This window comes from Lontra canadensis, unplaced genomic scaffold (genome assembly GCF_010015895.1).
Source record: "Lontra canadensis isolate GAN:19392208 unplaced genomic scaffold, GSC_riverotter_1.0 scaffold24, whole genome shotgun sequence".
NCBI lineage: Eukaryota > Metazoa > Chordata > Mammalia > Carnivora > Mustelidae > Lontra > Lontra canadensis.
Genome location: NW_022631018.1, coordinates 8,760,423 through 8,776,999, shown reverse-complemented (window position 1 = coordinate 8,776,999; position 16,577 = coordinate 8,760,423). Strand labels below are relative to the sequence as shown.

At 41.5% G+C, this 16,577-nt stretch overlaps 1 protein-coding gene across 3 annotated transcripts in view; it reads left to right on the top strand.

Moving 5' to 3' along the window:
- Positions 1–1,658, top strand: part of CENPF (centromere protein F) — a 61,920-nt gene extending 60,262 nt beyond the window's left edge. For all 3 annotated transcript variants that reach the window (XM_032862744.1, XM_032862745.1, XM_032862743.1), the window contains exon 20: positions 949–1,658. In XM_032862744.1, coding sequence (XP_032718635.1) covers positions 949–1,152 — 204 coding nt within the window. In that variant the 3' untranslated portion in view covers positions 1,153–1,658. The remainder of the gene's footprint in view (positions 1–948) is intronic.
- Positions 1,659–16,577: the final 14,919 nt, after the last annotated feature.

The following is a 16,577-nucleotide window of genomic DNA, read 5'->3' as shown; positions in this document are numbered from 1 at the left end:
ACTCTGGGATCATGACCTGAACTGAAGGTAAACACTTAATTGACTGAGCCACCCAGGTGTCCGAAAGCCTCACATTTTCTGAGGTACCTCTTTCTCTTAAAAGGCCGGGTATCAGAAAGTGGATTTACTCTTTTGGGCCTTTATTATTTATTCTGCTTTAATCCAAATTCAGTATGGAAACAAAACAAATATAAGTAGAGGGGTAGAGGGGCACCTGGGTGAATCAGTTGGTTAAGTGTCTGCCTTCAGCTCAGGTCATGATCCCAGGGTCCTGAGATCAAGTCTCGAGTGGAGCTCCCTGCTCAGTGGGTGTCTGCTTCTCCCTCTGTCCCTCCTGCCTGCTCGTGCTCCCTCGTTCTCATTCAAATAAATACATAAAATCTTTAAAAAAAATGTAAATAGAATGTTTAAAATGACTATATATGAGGAATAGGTTCTAGGTATTTTAAATGTTGTAAATAAACCTTCCACCATATGAAGATAGTCTTACTCATTTAGATTATGTTCATTTGAATGACAGCAGGGTTCACTTGAGCTGAATGAAAGCTGGTTTGGATTCTCACTCGGGCACATATTGAAATTTGCCAGTTAGTCAAGCCTATTCTGGGCACTGGGGATAGAACGGTAAAGAGGACATAGACTTTGCCCTCAAAGTTTACCTTCTGATCTAAGAATATCACACTAGCCTTTGGAGTGTGTCTTCTTTGGCCATCAGAGGTGTCAAGGAAGGCTTATAAGGGGAGTCATCAGAGTTCCTGTCCGACATCCTCTCAGCTTCTGTGAGGTGGGGCCTTTTCTCAGGGAAAAAAATGGTAAAGCTGTGTACCTACAGAGGGTTAAGTTAAAGTTAAACATTTTAACTTAAAATGTGGTGACATGAGCACTTTATTTTCATGTTGTAGAAATGTGAATGTGATTTACACCTCTAACAAAGATGCTTCGTTGCAGGTCAAGGTCGCTCAACAGAGCCCAGTGGATTCAAGCGCCCCATTCCGAGAACCTACCACGAGATCCCTCTCGGTCAGTAACCTTCCTGACAGAAGTCCAGCTGACAGCCCCAGGGAGGGCCTGAGGGCTAAGCGAGGCCAGCTCGCCCCCAGCCCAGAAGCTGTCCCCGAGTCCAAGAGCAGCGAGAACTGCAGGGTCCAGTAGAAGCGACCTTGTAAGTCAGGACCCTGGCAGGTGGCAGTATTTGACCAGAAGGCAGCATGCCTGCCTGCAAAGGCTTTTCTTCAGTCAGAGAGCACATTATCAGTGGGAAGAAAACAATCACTTAGAAATCTAAGTACATTGTACTCTTTAGCTCTCACAGGTAGAGGTATTGGACAAGTTCGAAAGCACTGATCACCAACTCATGGACGGTTTTCTTCTGTGGTGTATGTGGCGCCGTATAAAGGTTTTGGTGATGTCGCACTTAGATGGCAAGCACGATGCCATGACTTCTGTTTGTATGTGGGTTTCACCCTAAGAGAATCCAAAATACGTCGTCTACTTCTGATGAAAAACTCCCAGGAAAATGTGAACTTTTGCTTTATATTTCCTATGTGTAGAGCTAGGCATGAAGTAATTTTAGATCAAGAATTTCTTTCAATCGAGTAAAATGGAGAAAGATCATGCACGCATATACACGTGTGAGTGTGCTGCTCCTCATCGTCCGGTGTGTTTTCTAAATGTTCGTGGGTGTGACCTGTACATACTTGTGTGTGGGGCTGACGGGAGCTGTGGGTTTGTTTCCACTGGGCCTGTTTGCAGGCTCCTTGAAGATGTGGTGTAGCAAGTTTTCTGTCATTGTATTATTTCTTCCTGAGACCAAATTGTTACAGTTCTTTTAGTGTGCATTCTCACGAGTGGTGATCTCGTATTAAAACAAGACATTTTCTTTCCTAATAAAAATCACTTTTGTTTTCTGTAAAAATGATTTCTAAATATAAATGCATTCAGAGCGTTGGGACTATTTCTTGCTAATGTCAACAGCCTCTTAGAAAAGTTTTGGGGCACCGGGGTGGCTCATTTGGTTAAGTGTTTGCCTTTGGCTCAGGTCATAATTTCAGGGTCCTGGGCTCAAGCCCTGCATTAGGCTCCCCGCTCAGAAAAGAATCTGCTTCTCCCTCTGTCCCTACCCCTGCTCATGCTCTCTCTCTCTCTTTCGATCAGATAAATAAAAATCTTAGAGTTTTAACAAAAGATACTAGTATATTTAGTGAACATATTTGGTTATATTAAGTGAACATATTTGGTTATATTAAAAGATGTGATTTGGAATGTGGGTCATGTAGATTATATAGGAATTATACAGGAATAATATGTCCAGCCAGTGCCTGGCACATTATGTGTACCCATTAAATTGCATCAGCAAGGATACACAGGTATGGTATTTTCCAGCTTATTTATTGATGACAGGGTTTGAAAATATGCAGGCATTATGAGCCATATCAAATCCAAAAACTTTGGAACAAGATTTTTTGTCCTTGAGTCAGGGTAAGAAAATTTTCTAGGACATGGGCAAGTAAAAAATAATTTGCTCTTGGCTTTCAGTTCAGACTGAAATATAAACCTTGACAAATACTATCATTTATATTTTAAAATTGGCCTTTGTAAGGTGGCCTCTGTTGTTGAATAATGCTTCAATAATATTAAGCTACTTAGTATTCATCTACTGAAAGTGATATCCTGACTTTCCTCTTTCTTCAGGGGCTCGGGGTTGTGGTCTGGTGCAATAACCTTATCATAAATCATCTGAAGGCTGCCATGTGCTCAAGGGCATGGCCCGGAGTAGACATTGCTGGGATCAGGCCATCAGCTTTGTTGGCTGTCTCCAGTTACTGGAAGATTCCACTCAGTAGGACTCGCTGGGGAGCTCCATGGGTCCTTGAAAGCGTCTTCACGTTTTCCCAGGTGGCCTGTGCAGCTACTCCGTGTTATAGGGAATATGTAGCATGCCTTCCATTTTTGCGGTTGTTCACAGTTGTCCTAAATGGGCAAGCAGGATATCAAGCTGCATATAGGATGGAAAGTGAATACACCCCGTCCCAACTCTGAGGTACCTGATAAGCCAGTTAGGTCCCAGAAAGATCCCAGCTGACAAATCATAAGGAGAAACAGACCAACTCCAGAGAGCCAGAAGTCAGATTCTCAACCTGTACAATGAGGGACTTGGAGGAGACGATTCTTTCATCTTGAATATTCTGTAGGATCTCAGTTGGCCCTTTGTTTTATTGGAAATTATCAAGAGTCCAAAGGGACTGAATCTTTAATAAAAAGGGAATAAAAACCAACATTTAATTGTAACCCAATTTCTTAAGAATCACCCATCTGCTTGCACATGTGTTAACCTTGGAGGTTTATTTGTGGTTTTTCTCATTTGTCCCCATTCTATTTATTTTGTTGGACCTATGAACTTTTCACAGGTTTCTTTGAACTTGGAAAAATGTTAAGACCCTTCTTCCCAGGAGCCCCCAACTTTAGGAGGGGTGGAGACCTGTTCCACTTCCCAGTGGGTTTGGGTTAGGGAACAAACTTTGAGCTCCTCTTAGGGTGGCTGAGCACAGCGGTCTTAGGATCTCCAAGTTAGTTCTTCTGAGGTCATTCAGGCTATGGCAGCATGTCACAAAAGTAGCTTAAATGGGAAATAAACTATGATCAATTCTTTTGATTCATCGGTTTAATATACCACAGTTGGAAAGCTGAACTCATCAGTATCGTATATTTTATATTTCTCATTTGTGGTCAACAAAGGGAATATCCTTGTTTCTTCTGGAGGACACTATGTGTCTGGAATTGGTAGTTCCCAGCTGGTTGTGGAGATGGTTGAGCTATGCTCTCCCTCCCATTTCCAGCCGATAAGCTGAATTCCCTTGAGAGGAAGGGGCTTTATGGTTCACTGACCAGAGAGAACACTCAGAAGAAGAGAATTTGGAAACGCTTTGAAGATCCAGGCCATTCTACTGGGAAAAGCCTGAGAACCTAAAACCAGCCCCCCACCTTCCGGGGGTGCCATGGATCTGGTGCCCACTATTCACCTGAGCGATATGGTTCAATTGCTGAAAACACTATGCAGAACATTACATGCACCTTACAGTGTTTTTACGTGTCTGCTCCAACCTAGACACCATTGTGGGGTAGACAGCAGGATCTCCACTTTATAGGCGGAGATTAAGAGACACAGAGCTACAGACTCATGTCTAAGGAGATCTTGTTTATAATAATGATGAGTCTCACAACTTTGCAAAGTGGGGATTTTCTTCACTGGATGGAAGATGGAATAGGCTTAGGGAGTTGAAGTATTTCAACCTCCGTTTCATGACTTAGAGCTCAATCTCTTGTTTGTGTTTGCCTCTCTTGAGGCAGACTGTTCCAGAATAATTCTGGTAGCACAAATATTCAAGAGACAGAAGTAGCTCTTCCACATTTTCTATGCAGTGGAGATGTCCCCAAGTCTAGGATGATGGCATCTGATTTGTGTTACCTAGTACTGCATTTTGTATATAAATAGAAGACTAGCGATACATTTCAACTTGTGAAAATTGTAACTACTCACTTGATGCACAAGCGTTATTTACTCAAAACTAAATCCTCTTAGTCTGTTTTGGAAAATCTTAAAAAACCTAGAGATTTGTAAGGCTTTAAATACAAAAGTTTAGTATAACGTAGACCCTAGAAATGAGAAGCGTCAGGGGCGCCTGGGTGACTTAGTCATTTGGGCATCTGACTCTTGATTTTGGCTCAGGTCATGAGCTCAGGGTTGTGGGATCGAGCCCCGCATGGGGTTCCATGCTCAGTATGGAGTCTGCTTGTCCCTCTCCGTCCCTGAGCTTGTGTTGTCTGTCTTTCAAATAAGTAAATAAATAAAATCTTTATAAAAGGGAGAAGTGTTGGAATGCCTGGGGTCCTCATGTGACCTTGGGCAAATAACTCACTGTGCCTCAATTTCCTCTGGCAAAATTGGGAAGAATAATAATACCTTTTGGAATTGTCAGATAAAATTAGTTAATATTTAACTATGTATGATTTTGCAAATAATAAAATGGTTATTCTATACACAGATAAATACACAGATAATTTTTAAAAATACTGCAGCTTAAAAGTGTTTAGCTATATCTGTCTACCCAACACTCCACATTAATTTCAGATTAAGTTCCATCCTACAAGATTCTCACCATTGTCAAGTCCACTAATGCTTATTTTGCAAATGCATGTAATCACTATAGGTTTGTACATATCATTCAGTTACTGATCTTGCAAATTAATCACCTGCTAGTTTGGGTATTTCTTTGTTTGGCTCATTAAAAATACCCAAAGAAAACAATTACTGCGATTTTAAAAAAATGAGTTGTATTGGTGATTTTATATATAAATTAGTTGTTTGGAATTCAGAATATAATTCCTTACAGGAGCAACATTGCAGAATGTGCCTGGACTTAAGCTCAGGTAGTCCATTTAGCTCACACTATGTTAAAATGGCAATTACATTTGTTTCAACTATGGAGAACCTACACTCGCAGCATTGTTTTTTCTGAAAAATATATATTTTAAGCATCGGATGACCAGAAACTCATTTTTCTACCCCTCAACCATTGTCCGATGTCACCTACTCTTCTCTTCCCCCCAAATTTGTGGTGATCTAGTGATCCCCAGGGAGAGTAACGGGTGCGTAGATTCCTTTTTTTTTTTTTAAAGTGAGTTTTCTTTCTTTAAAATTTTTTAAAAGATTTTATTTATTTATTTGACAGAGATCACAAGTAGGCAGAGAGGCAGGCAGAGAGAGAGAGGAGGAAGCAGGCTCCCCGCTGAGCAGAGAGCCCCATGTGGGGCTTGATCTCAGGACCCTGAGTTCAGGGCCTGAGCCGAAGGCAGAGCCTTAACCCACTGAGCCACTCAGGTGCCCCAGGAGCGTAGATCCTGTCCTCCACATTTCTAACAGCAGCTGCTCCTGGTATGAAAGGAAAAGTGATGACTTTTATGCTGGTTCTGATGCTGCAGGCAAGGTCCGTCCTGCTCAGTGTTGATGTATTTGTGTGAGTAAATGTAAGTGATTTGTTCTATTTCTGTCGTAGAAAATCACAAGGAAACACACATATCCCCAAACTTCATATATTTTTGTTCACTTGCAGATGGGAGTTCCAGCCCAATTCTCACCAGCCCCCTTCCCCTCAATGCAAAGAAATGTGGCTGATAAATAAGATGTCTGTATCTTGTTATTCCTCTCTTCTAGGGCAGCGTGAGTTTGCCCAGAGGATGTTGTTTATCTGCATAAGGATGCTGTATTTGCCAAATGGAATCCTCACAGTTTCCAATGCTTTATAGCCTTTGGTATTTAATAATCATGTGTTTTGCCACTCAGGAAGAGACCTCAAGAGGTTATTAAGTTTGTGGCAAAACAAAACTGAGGCTCTGGTCTGGATCCCCAGTCCAAAGCGTGTGATATATTACCATCCGCCCCCAAGTAGAGAGTGAAGGGATTCAGGAGGCCATGAAACTAGACGCTGGCCTGACAAGTTCTTTTTAGAGTCCCATTCTGAAACGCAAGGCCAGAAGTTTCTCTCTTTCCTGGCTTAGGACAACTCCGTGCCTAAGGAGAGTGTGTTTCTTTCACTTCATTTAAACCTTTGAGGTAGTCAGGGATTTGGCATTGGGGTTTCCAGCAAAAAAGTTACCCTGTCGTCATAATAGGGGATCTCTCCTTCACTTTCCTTTTCCCCCCAGTGGTGCTTTTGCAAGGAGATAGGAAAATGGCAGCTTTCCACAGTTACAGACTTTTTAGCGAAACATGGGGATATTCCTGAATTTTAAATGTGAACAGATCCTCTTGGTGTTGAAATCACAGCTGTGTTATCTAACAGAGCATTTGCTGGGCGCATGCCCTCTCCTTCCCGCTAGACCTTGGGCAGCCTGCGTGAGGGGTTATCCATCCTGAATGCCAGCTGCTTGTTGGTTTAATGGCCATATTCTTGGACCTAGGCCAGCAAAGGGTCACGGGAGTGCCCTGTGCTAGCCCACAATGCTCTGTCCCTTCTGCGCTATTTATGGGCAGCCTTTATTGTGCGCCCACACAGCAGGTGGGTGGTCACTTTGCTTGGAGTCACAGACTCGTGGGGAAGGAAAGAAGTGTTCTGCTGTGGTTGGTAAACAGGTGTATTAAGTGTGAAGACTATTTGCCTTCCCAACCAACCACAACTCAAAGCGGATAGGTGAGTTACATCTTGGTTCTGCCCAGCTAGTTTTTTCCAGAGGCTGAGTATTCAATTTATGAGAAAATCAGGGTCTCCCTCTGTGTGGAAGCACCATATGTTCCCAGACTTGAAAGTATCCTATTTTAATGGCGGAACTAATAAACGGAGGATACCCCTCATTCCTAGAATTTGAAACAAGTATTTTGATGGAGAAGACTGCAGATTCCAATTACCAATCTGTTGTTATAAGAGCCAGAAGCCCAAATTAGCAACCCAAATCTTGTTCCAACATGTATAACAAAATTAGATTTTTTCCCCCCTTGAGGTTGTCATAAACTCGTTTAAGAAGAGAATATGTTGGTTTGGAAGAGTCTCACACTGATTTCCCAAATGTGGCATAGGTTGTAGTCAATGAAGAGTTATTTTTTAAACCAACGTCAGCCAAGTTTTTTTTTTTAATCCCCAGACAAAATTTTTGTTGCTGCGTACCCAACTGTTACTTCTACTTTCTTTCTTGCCTGGAGAACCCCACTTTTGTTCAGACATTGGGCAGTCTTGGCTCAGAAAAAAATATGGGCCCGCCCCCAGGGAAGCAATGTAATTAACATAAGTCAGTTATGATCCTGCCATTGTCTTTTGCCAGTGACTGTTATGATAACCAGTCAGCAGTAACCAATTCCGAGGCCAGAAATAAAGCATTTCCAAAATACAAGATGTCAGATCAGAAAGATGAGCCCTTGATAACTTTGTTAAGCCTCTGAACAAACCTTGGGCTTCTTGTCAGATCAGAAAAACAAAACAAAACATTATACTTTAAAGCAACTTCCAGTAGGAAATTCTTTTACTTCACCCACAAGCAAGCTGATATAATTGCAAAGCCTATTTTCTGACTTTTTGGTTAGTCAACATCTACACTCCTTACACTTTCTTTGAGTCTGGCCTGCTATTACCTGAGCAGGAGATCCCTTTGAAACCCATTCCTTTAATGGTCTTTCTTTCACCAGGTCTGTCATGAAAAGCAATTCGTTTAAATTGGTCCAGGGTACCTGTTTGAAACCTAAGTTACAAATAGAAGGACGTGAAGAAACCATGTAACTTCCTAATGCCTCTTGATGTCAATCTTTCAGTCCATTATTCTGCTTGATGGGGATTTTCCTAAACATCAGATGATCTATAGTAGCTCTAAGTCCCAAATCAAAGGAATCGTAGAGCTTCCGTAACTTCTATTATAACAACATGATTTCATTATCTGGATTTTCTTTATCACTTTGAAGATGAAGAAATTGAAGTCCCAAAGAAGAAACCGTTTTCTCTTTCGTCCCACACTATGTCCTGAAACCCAGATTCTAGCTACTCAGATGGTGCTTTTCAAAAATTGAGCATGTGGCCAGTCAATGTGAATAGCTATTTACACATTTTCTTTTTTCTAAAAGTGCTCATTCATGGCACTGAAAGGAATAGCAAGTTTGGATCACATTAAGAAAATTAGATCTTGCATTCTATGCAGATGGAATATTCCCTCCATTCTGCTGTGGCCTTAAAGACCAGGAGATGATACTTGGGAACCCAGTAGGGAAACTATGATTAGCCTGTCAGCTGCATAGAGATGTGTGTGTGTGCATATTAATGGAATAGCCATGGGGACAGACACATGGGGCATGAACACCCAGTGTTTCTGGTGGCAGGATCACAGAACCTTAACTCTTCCCTTGCCAGGCTTTTCCCAAAGGCCAAAGTCCACTCAAAACTCTGCCACTTTATGGGGTACCTGGGTGGCTCAGTCAGTGAAGTGCCTGCCTTCAGCTCGGGTCATGATTCCAGGGTCTCCGGATGGAGCCCTGCGTGAGCTCCTTGCTCGGTAGGGAATCTGCTTCTCCCTCTGTCTGCTACCGTCCCTGCTTGTGCTCTCTCTGTCAAATAAATGAAATATTATAAAAACCTCCACCTCTTTAGGTACCCTAGGGCTTCTCTTTCAGTAGCTCTTAAACATGGCTGTGTAGGTCTTTGACACAACTGGTTTTTAAATGGCAAGAAAAAAATTTCAGATACAACGTGTCAGTATTTTAAGATCTCCCTTCTTCTCCCAGACTCCTACTGGAATTCGATTCCATTTATGAAAACCAGAACCAAAGCAGATGAACCTTTCCAACTTATTTCCAGGTACTTCCTTTAAATGGCAGTGGATGGGAGCCCTGTCATATTATTTTAGTGACAATTAACCACTTGACAGAGAGACTGAGTTTTGGATTTAGTTAGAGGGTCACACCCACAGAAGATTAAGTAAAAATACGGAAGAATGTCTGCAGGAGCCATTGGAAATGGGAAATGTCGTTCAGTCAATATAACAATGACAGCAAGTTAGGGAAATAGAAAGAAATATTACTTACAAACCCACCCTAACTCAGAAATTATTACTTTTATTTGCAATAGAGATACTGAGAAAACTTTTTCTTTCTTATGTAACTTTTCCTGATATCGGCAAAGGAGAGTCATCAAACACATAGTCATCCTATTTAAACATTTACCAGAGTTTCCTCTGGATTTGCTTTGTTTTACTTTATTTTATTTTTACAATAAAATAAGAAGATCATTTTTAAAAGGCTTCTGTTTTCTGGTATTACATACGAAGTTCCCACTCTCATTGGTTTCTAGTCTCCAAAGTAACTTCTTAAATGGTTGAGGCAAATGAGGCCTGGGGCTTTTTAAGACTGGTTGTGGCCTCGATGCCATCATCATCTCACCGTTATGATGTTATGGGTGGTGATGGGTTAGGAAACTCTGAGGGGGGGGAGCAGTGAGGGAAGGAAGAAGGGCCAGCAGCTGGGAGGAGGCCCTGGGAATGGGGAAAGGATTTCGAGATTGGGGCCACGCCCCACAGAGAGGCAGACATTCCTTCATTGGCAGTTTTAGCTCTATCCAGGCCCTGGAAATCCGATTTGTAGAGGACTGCTAACCCCAGGCCCCGGGAGACCCGGCCACCACCGTGCAGCTTTCCCTGCGAAGCTGTTCCTTGCCTTATTCAGGACTGCGGAGTCCTGGAGGCCCCGGGTGGTCCCAGTTTCAAATACAAGGTCCAGCCTATAAATACTTATTGATGGTTATTGCCTAGAAGACCGCTGCCGCTGCCTTCTTCTTTTTTTTTTTTAATCAGGACACAGATGGATGAGAAATTGACAGAGATGTACGGACTTCCCAGCCCTAGCCCCAGTAGCATTAAAAACCATCTTTTTGGTTTTGTTTTTGATGAACGTAGACCAAAGTCGTCTTAATAAGCAATCAGATCTTTGCCGATACCTGTTTCAGCTGAGGGACTGGGCCAACATCTTATGCCAGATTCCCGTGTGATTAATCTCTGTCGCAGAATCCACAGAGCCATTTCCATCATCCAAGAGAATGGTACGTAGACAGGCACTTTGTTCCCACCAGTCTGCTAACTATTTATTTCCAGTACAGCTGATCTTTCTTTGACAGAAATCAAAGCATATATCTCAAGGACCTAATCACAGAAAGGCTAAGAAATTGAAGCCCAGGAGATTTGTATGAACTTCTTTTCTCTTTTAATAAGATTACCTTATATGACTCTGCAAAGTACAGTAGAACTGAATGCATCCATTCCTCATAAATTTGAAATTCTTGAAAATGTCTTATATCCTTTAGATTGCCATCTGCTTGCATCATCAAAGAACAGGTTTCCTGAATGAACTTTAAAAGCTATATTATCTCTCAGGAGGATCATTAATCTATTTAAATGTTGAAATTTATTTTTCAACTTTTTTTTTCTTACCAAAAAATGTCCTCCCTTTTCGTCAATGGTACTTTGTAGAAGTACCATTTATAGAGCGATTTTCTCTCCGCTCCAAACCCACCTTCTAGAACTGCTTTGTGGTACTGCAGCTGGTACTCTAGGGACCATATTTCTGCTTTGCCATCTGGCTCCCTGAGAGGCCTTCCCGGGAATGGGTGTTGGGGGGGGTTGTGCCAGAGAGTTAGAGGAGGAGGGGAACTTACCTCTTCTTGCTTGCTTCCTCTCAGCGTCACCCTGAGCTTTCCTTCTTGAGTCTGGCAGTGCCGGTTTACTTCAGTAGCAGCATCTGGATTCACTTTACCATTTCCCAACACTCGTCGGCCTCATTGTCCTCCCTCACCACCAGCACCAGTGAGGCCCTTCTCAGGTTTTCCCATTCTAATAAGTTTCATCTCTTCCCTTTTTTCCTTTGGCCTAAGGAATAGTAACTGTTTGTTGCAGTTGCTACCTCTGTGAATCCCTTGTGTTCTTTTTTTCCCTCCCTCCTTCAGTTCTGCAACACCTAGTTAACCATTCTTTATTAAATAGTCTAAAAGAATGGCTGTCATTTCTCTCTCTTGATTGGACCCTGGCTGACACAGATCGTGAAGGTTATCTTATGTATTTGGAGGTAATACAAATATTTCAAGTAAATTCTTTCATCCATACTTTTTCACCTTTAAAAATTTCTGCCAAAGTTGTCTGAATTGGTGACCTGTTCTGGAAGCCATATTTTCCCCCTCTAGAATAATCTGTTTACCAGTCTTGACGAGACTTAAAAATTTTTTTTTACAAATCCACATTTTCAGCAAGTGTGAGTTGATGTTGTTCTATGTTCTCCTGTCCTCTGACACCCCAGAAAGAGGGCATGACTTGGAACTGGAGTATTGAAGTCAGCCCCAGTCTTGTGACCTGTTCCAATCACAGGAGGGGGCAACACAGGACACTATAAGAATCATCAGCCCCAGGAATCTGATGATGCCGACCTTTCTTGCTCTTAGTAGGGGGAGGAGAACCCCCAGTGGGGACAACAGAATAGATTTAAGTATTCTTTTCTACACTGCTCAGCATGAGTGCTAATGGGTTTTGGGGCCAGATGCTTTGGTTTGAAGTTGGCTATTCTGAGGTCAGAGGAAAATATCTCCCCTGAGAGCTGTGCTAAGAGGGGGTGCTTGTTGCAATTACTCACTGAATAGTTACTTCTGCTTCTCTATCAGATTTCTTTTTGGTCATTATGGAACAGAGCAGAAGTTTTTAATTTTACTGAAACCTAACAATTTTTTTATTTCACGGATCATGCTTTTGGTGTTGTATCTAAAAACTCATTGCCAAACCCAAAGACATGCAGATTTTCCCCCCTATGCTTTCTTCTAGAAGTTTTATAGTATTGTGTTTTATCCTTAGGTCTATGATCCATTTTGAGTTAATTTTTGAGAAAGGTGTAAGGTGTCTAGATTTGGTTTTTTTTGGTGTTTTGTTTTGTTTTGTTTTTGGCATATGAACATGCAATTATTCTAGCACCGTTTGTTGCAAAGACTATCCTTTCTCTGTGGAGTTACCTTCGCTCCTTTTTCAAATATTAGCTGACTGTATTTGTGTGGGTCTATTTCTGAGATCTTTATTCTGATCCAGGTTCACTCATTTTTTTCAGATACTGTTTCGTAAGCTCCTTCTAGAGAGGGCATTCTGCTTAGGCATAAAGAGGAAGACAAAGTCACTGCTCTTAGGTAGCTCTCAGTCCTGATAATCAACACAGTGGAAGTACACACAGATACTAAGAGATCCCAGCATCTCTTCCAGCTCTATAACAACTGTTCCCACCCAGGTCCCAGACACTGTCATTTTTAACCCAGATTTGTAAAGTCCCCTCCTAACTAAATTGTCTGATTCCATGCTTGCCTTTCCTTAGTTTTTTGTTTGTTTTTAAAGATTTCTTTATTTATTTGACAGAGAGCAAGTGAGCAGGAGGAAGGGCTGAGGGAGAGGGACAGGGAAAGGATCTCAAGCAGATCCCCACAAAACATGGAGCCTGATGTGGGGCTCGATCTCACAACCCTGAGATCCTGACCTGAGCCAAAACCAAGATTCAGATGCTTAACCTGCTGAGCCATCTGGGCACTCCTTGCCTTTTCTTCAAAAGAAAGTGGAATTCCGTCATTGCTTTACCCAAAATCTCTAGGGGACTCCCTTCTATCTTAGAGTCAAAGTCAAATTCCTCACATCACCTTCATGAGCTGGATGCCAAGTGCTCCTGACCTCTTCTCCCATTTTCACCTCATCATTCTGTTCTGGCCCCTCTGGCCTCGCTGGTCTGCAGAGGCGCCAGGCACTCTGGTCTCAGGGCTTTGCACCTGCTTTGCTCCCTGCTCAAGAATAATCTTGCCAGAAAGCTACATTCCCTCCACTTCCTAATTCCATCAAAGTGTGATACAATCTACAACACCAGGGCTCATTTCCTGCTTGTATTTCACTTCTTCTTCTTTGTCTTCCTCATCTTCTCTTTCCTCTTCCTCTGCCTCCTCCTACTTCTTTTAACTCTCTCTCCCAAGTAAATTCCATGAGATTATGGAACATTGTCTCTCCCCTTCTTTCCTCCTCCTCTTCTTTCCCCCCTTCTAGTGTCCAGAATAATGCTCGGAATATGGCAGGAACTTGTCAAATATTTATGGAATGAAGGAATGAAGCCATGGAAAAGAAATGGGGATACTTTAGGGGTAATCTTGGTAAACCATCAACTTCTCAAGGAAAGAGGGGCTTATGAAGCCATCATTGATTCTCAGTGCATGGGCATGAAATACACGTTTAATAAATAGGTAAAAACCAATATACTCAAATAGCTACTTTGTGGTTGAGAACACTGAGACACAAAGCTTGGAAAGCTTTCTTAAGCTCATGTACCCCAAGAGAGGCACACGTGACTTCTGAGACTGTGCTAATATGTATACTTTCATTTCACCCTTAAAAAACTATACTCTTGGGGTGCCTGGGTGGCTCAGTGGATTAAAGCCTCTGCCTTCAGCTCAGGTCATGATCCCAGGGTCCTGGGATCGAGCCCCACATCAGGCTCTCTGCTCAATGGGGAGCCTGCTTCTCCCTCTCTCTCGCCTGCCTCTCTGCCTACCTGTGATGTCTCTCTGTCAAATAAATAAATAAAATCTTAAAAGAAAAACAAAACTATAATCTCTAAAGCAAGATGGACTGATTGGGTCAAGGGGATTATTTAGAAGTCAGGAGGAGGTTTCATAGGTTAGAATAATTCTTAGTAGGATTTTGAAAGAAGGGAGCCCCAATTAATAGACACAGAAAAGAGTTCTTCTCTCTCTCAGATCCCATACCTTGGCTGAGCTGTCGGCTAATTCAGGAGCACTCTCAAGAGGATCCTGACAGCAGCCTTGACGAGTGGCTGTGGTGAACTTTGCTTGCTTGCTAGCCCAGGCCATGGACGGAAGGGGCTGAATGGACTTACCATCCCGGCAAGACCCTCTTTCACTTGCATCAAAAGAAAAATGCTGGAGGATTAGGAACACTTGAGGTACCTAAGATGAGGAAGCAATTTTCTCGGACAGGGGCTCTTCTCAGGGAACACAAGAGCTTACCTTGACAAATCTATCCTTCTCAGACTCCTTCTCGGGGGTGTCTCTTAGACTCCAGCCAGAGAGCCCTATCTCAGCACAGCTCTTCCTGAACAAAGTGGAAAAGGTTGAGGTACAGCTAACTCTGCACTCCTCGCTCACTAGTATAGGGGTGTGTACTGGGGTTGGGATGTCTGCATCAGGACCTCACCGTTGGTTCAAGAGCAAGTTGTTGTTGAGTTGCTCTAATAATGTCGCCGATGTCCTCGTTGGTGTTTGTGGAGATAAATGCACATGGTCACGTCCAAAGTCTCCATCAAGTGGCATTTATAGCTTTTCCTTGTTTGTATTAACCGTTTTGCTGGTAACTTCTCCCATTTGTTCTCCCAGAGAACAAATAATACTGACTTGTCTTTCAAGATTTATATAACTGATTCCATATGCTTTGACAATTCTATCACATTTTTAGACAGTTACATAAGATTTTTTTTTTTCCCATGGGATGTCAGGATAGTAACTTGGAAAGCTGAGGGCTGTCTTGTGAGTAATGTAAAAGGTTAGAAAGTCAAACAACAAACTTCAAATCTTCTTACCAAAACTGGTCTAGGAAGAAATGAGAGAGATTCTTAATGTGATTCCCCACAGAGTAAGAAATACTGGGGATTTTGTTTGGTTGGTTGTTTGGTTGGTTGGGTTTTTTTGGTTCAACACTGCTGTTAAAACATTTTTTTGTTTGTTTGTTTATTGTCTATCAGTAAACCACCAATGTTTTAAATATGCTCCGAGTTTTCTCTTTAAATTTTCCACACTTATCACTCTTCAGTGTAGTGGATTGACAGTTTGATTTTGGAATTTCAGGAACTTGTACAACTGAGAAAGAATAGAACATTTTTTAAATTAATGTTTTGTAATTTTATATGTGTTACAAAAGAAAAAATTCTTCTTCTTAGGAGAAGCATCACAACCCCAAACCTCCTCATCCGGTATCTGTACTCTCAGGACCTCTTCAATAAGTCAACTGCTCTTCAAGAATTTCATGACTTTCAGTGGTATGTGATTATTTATTCTGGTCTCTATTTTCCTTCTTTCTCTTTTTTCTTTGTTATTTTCTTCCTCTACTAAATTTCAGCAAAGTTTCTTTTTTTTTAGTTTCTAGTTCCAGTTTCTAGGCATCATGTTGTTTATTTTAACTTTTTTCTTAATATATGTATTTATAGCACGAATTTCACTTGAACATCTGCTTTTGCTGCAAAACCCATAGGTTTTGGAATATTGTATTTTCTTTCTCTCTTGTTTTGAGACATATTTTGATCTACTATTTGATCTCTTATGGGCCCATTGCTTGTGCAGTATTATGTTATTTAATATTTATATTTTAAGTACTTAAAATATACATTGTAGATTTCCCAGCTTTGTTTTATGGTTGATCCTTAGTTTTGCTCTATTGTGTTTGAAAAATACACTCAGTATGACTTCAGTCTTCTTAAATTTGTAGTGTTTGTTATGTCTCTTTTTATTTGATTCAACCAGGGGATTCTTCTGAGTATACCTGAAGAAAATGTGTATTCTATTTTTCTTGGATGGAATGTGTTATACATATCTTTTTGTTTTTTTAAAGATTTCATTTATTTATTTGACAGACAGAGATCACAAGTAGGCAGAGAGAGAGGGGGAAGCAGGCTCCCCACCAAGCAGAGAGCCCGATGCGGGGCTTGATCCCAGGATCCTGGGACCATGACCTGAGCCGAAGGCAGAGGCTTTAACCCACTGAGCCACCCAGGTGCCCCTAGTGTTATACATATCTTTTAGAACCACGTATTTGGAAGTATGCTTCTAGTAAAAACTGTTCTTGTTGGAACAAAAACACAACAAAACTTTAACTGAGGGTACTCTTTTAACAAAAGCCTATCAGTGGGGAAATGGTGGGGGGTGGGTAAAATAGGTGAAAGGATTAAGAGTACACTTATAATGATGAACACTAAATAATTTATAGAATTGTTGAATCACTCTATATTGCATACCTGCAACTAACATAACACTGGAGGTTAACTA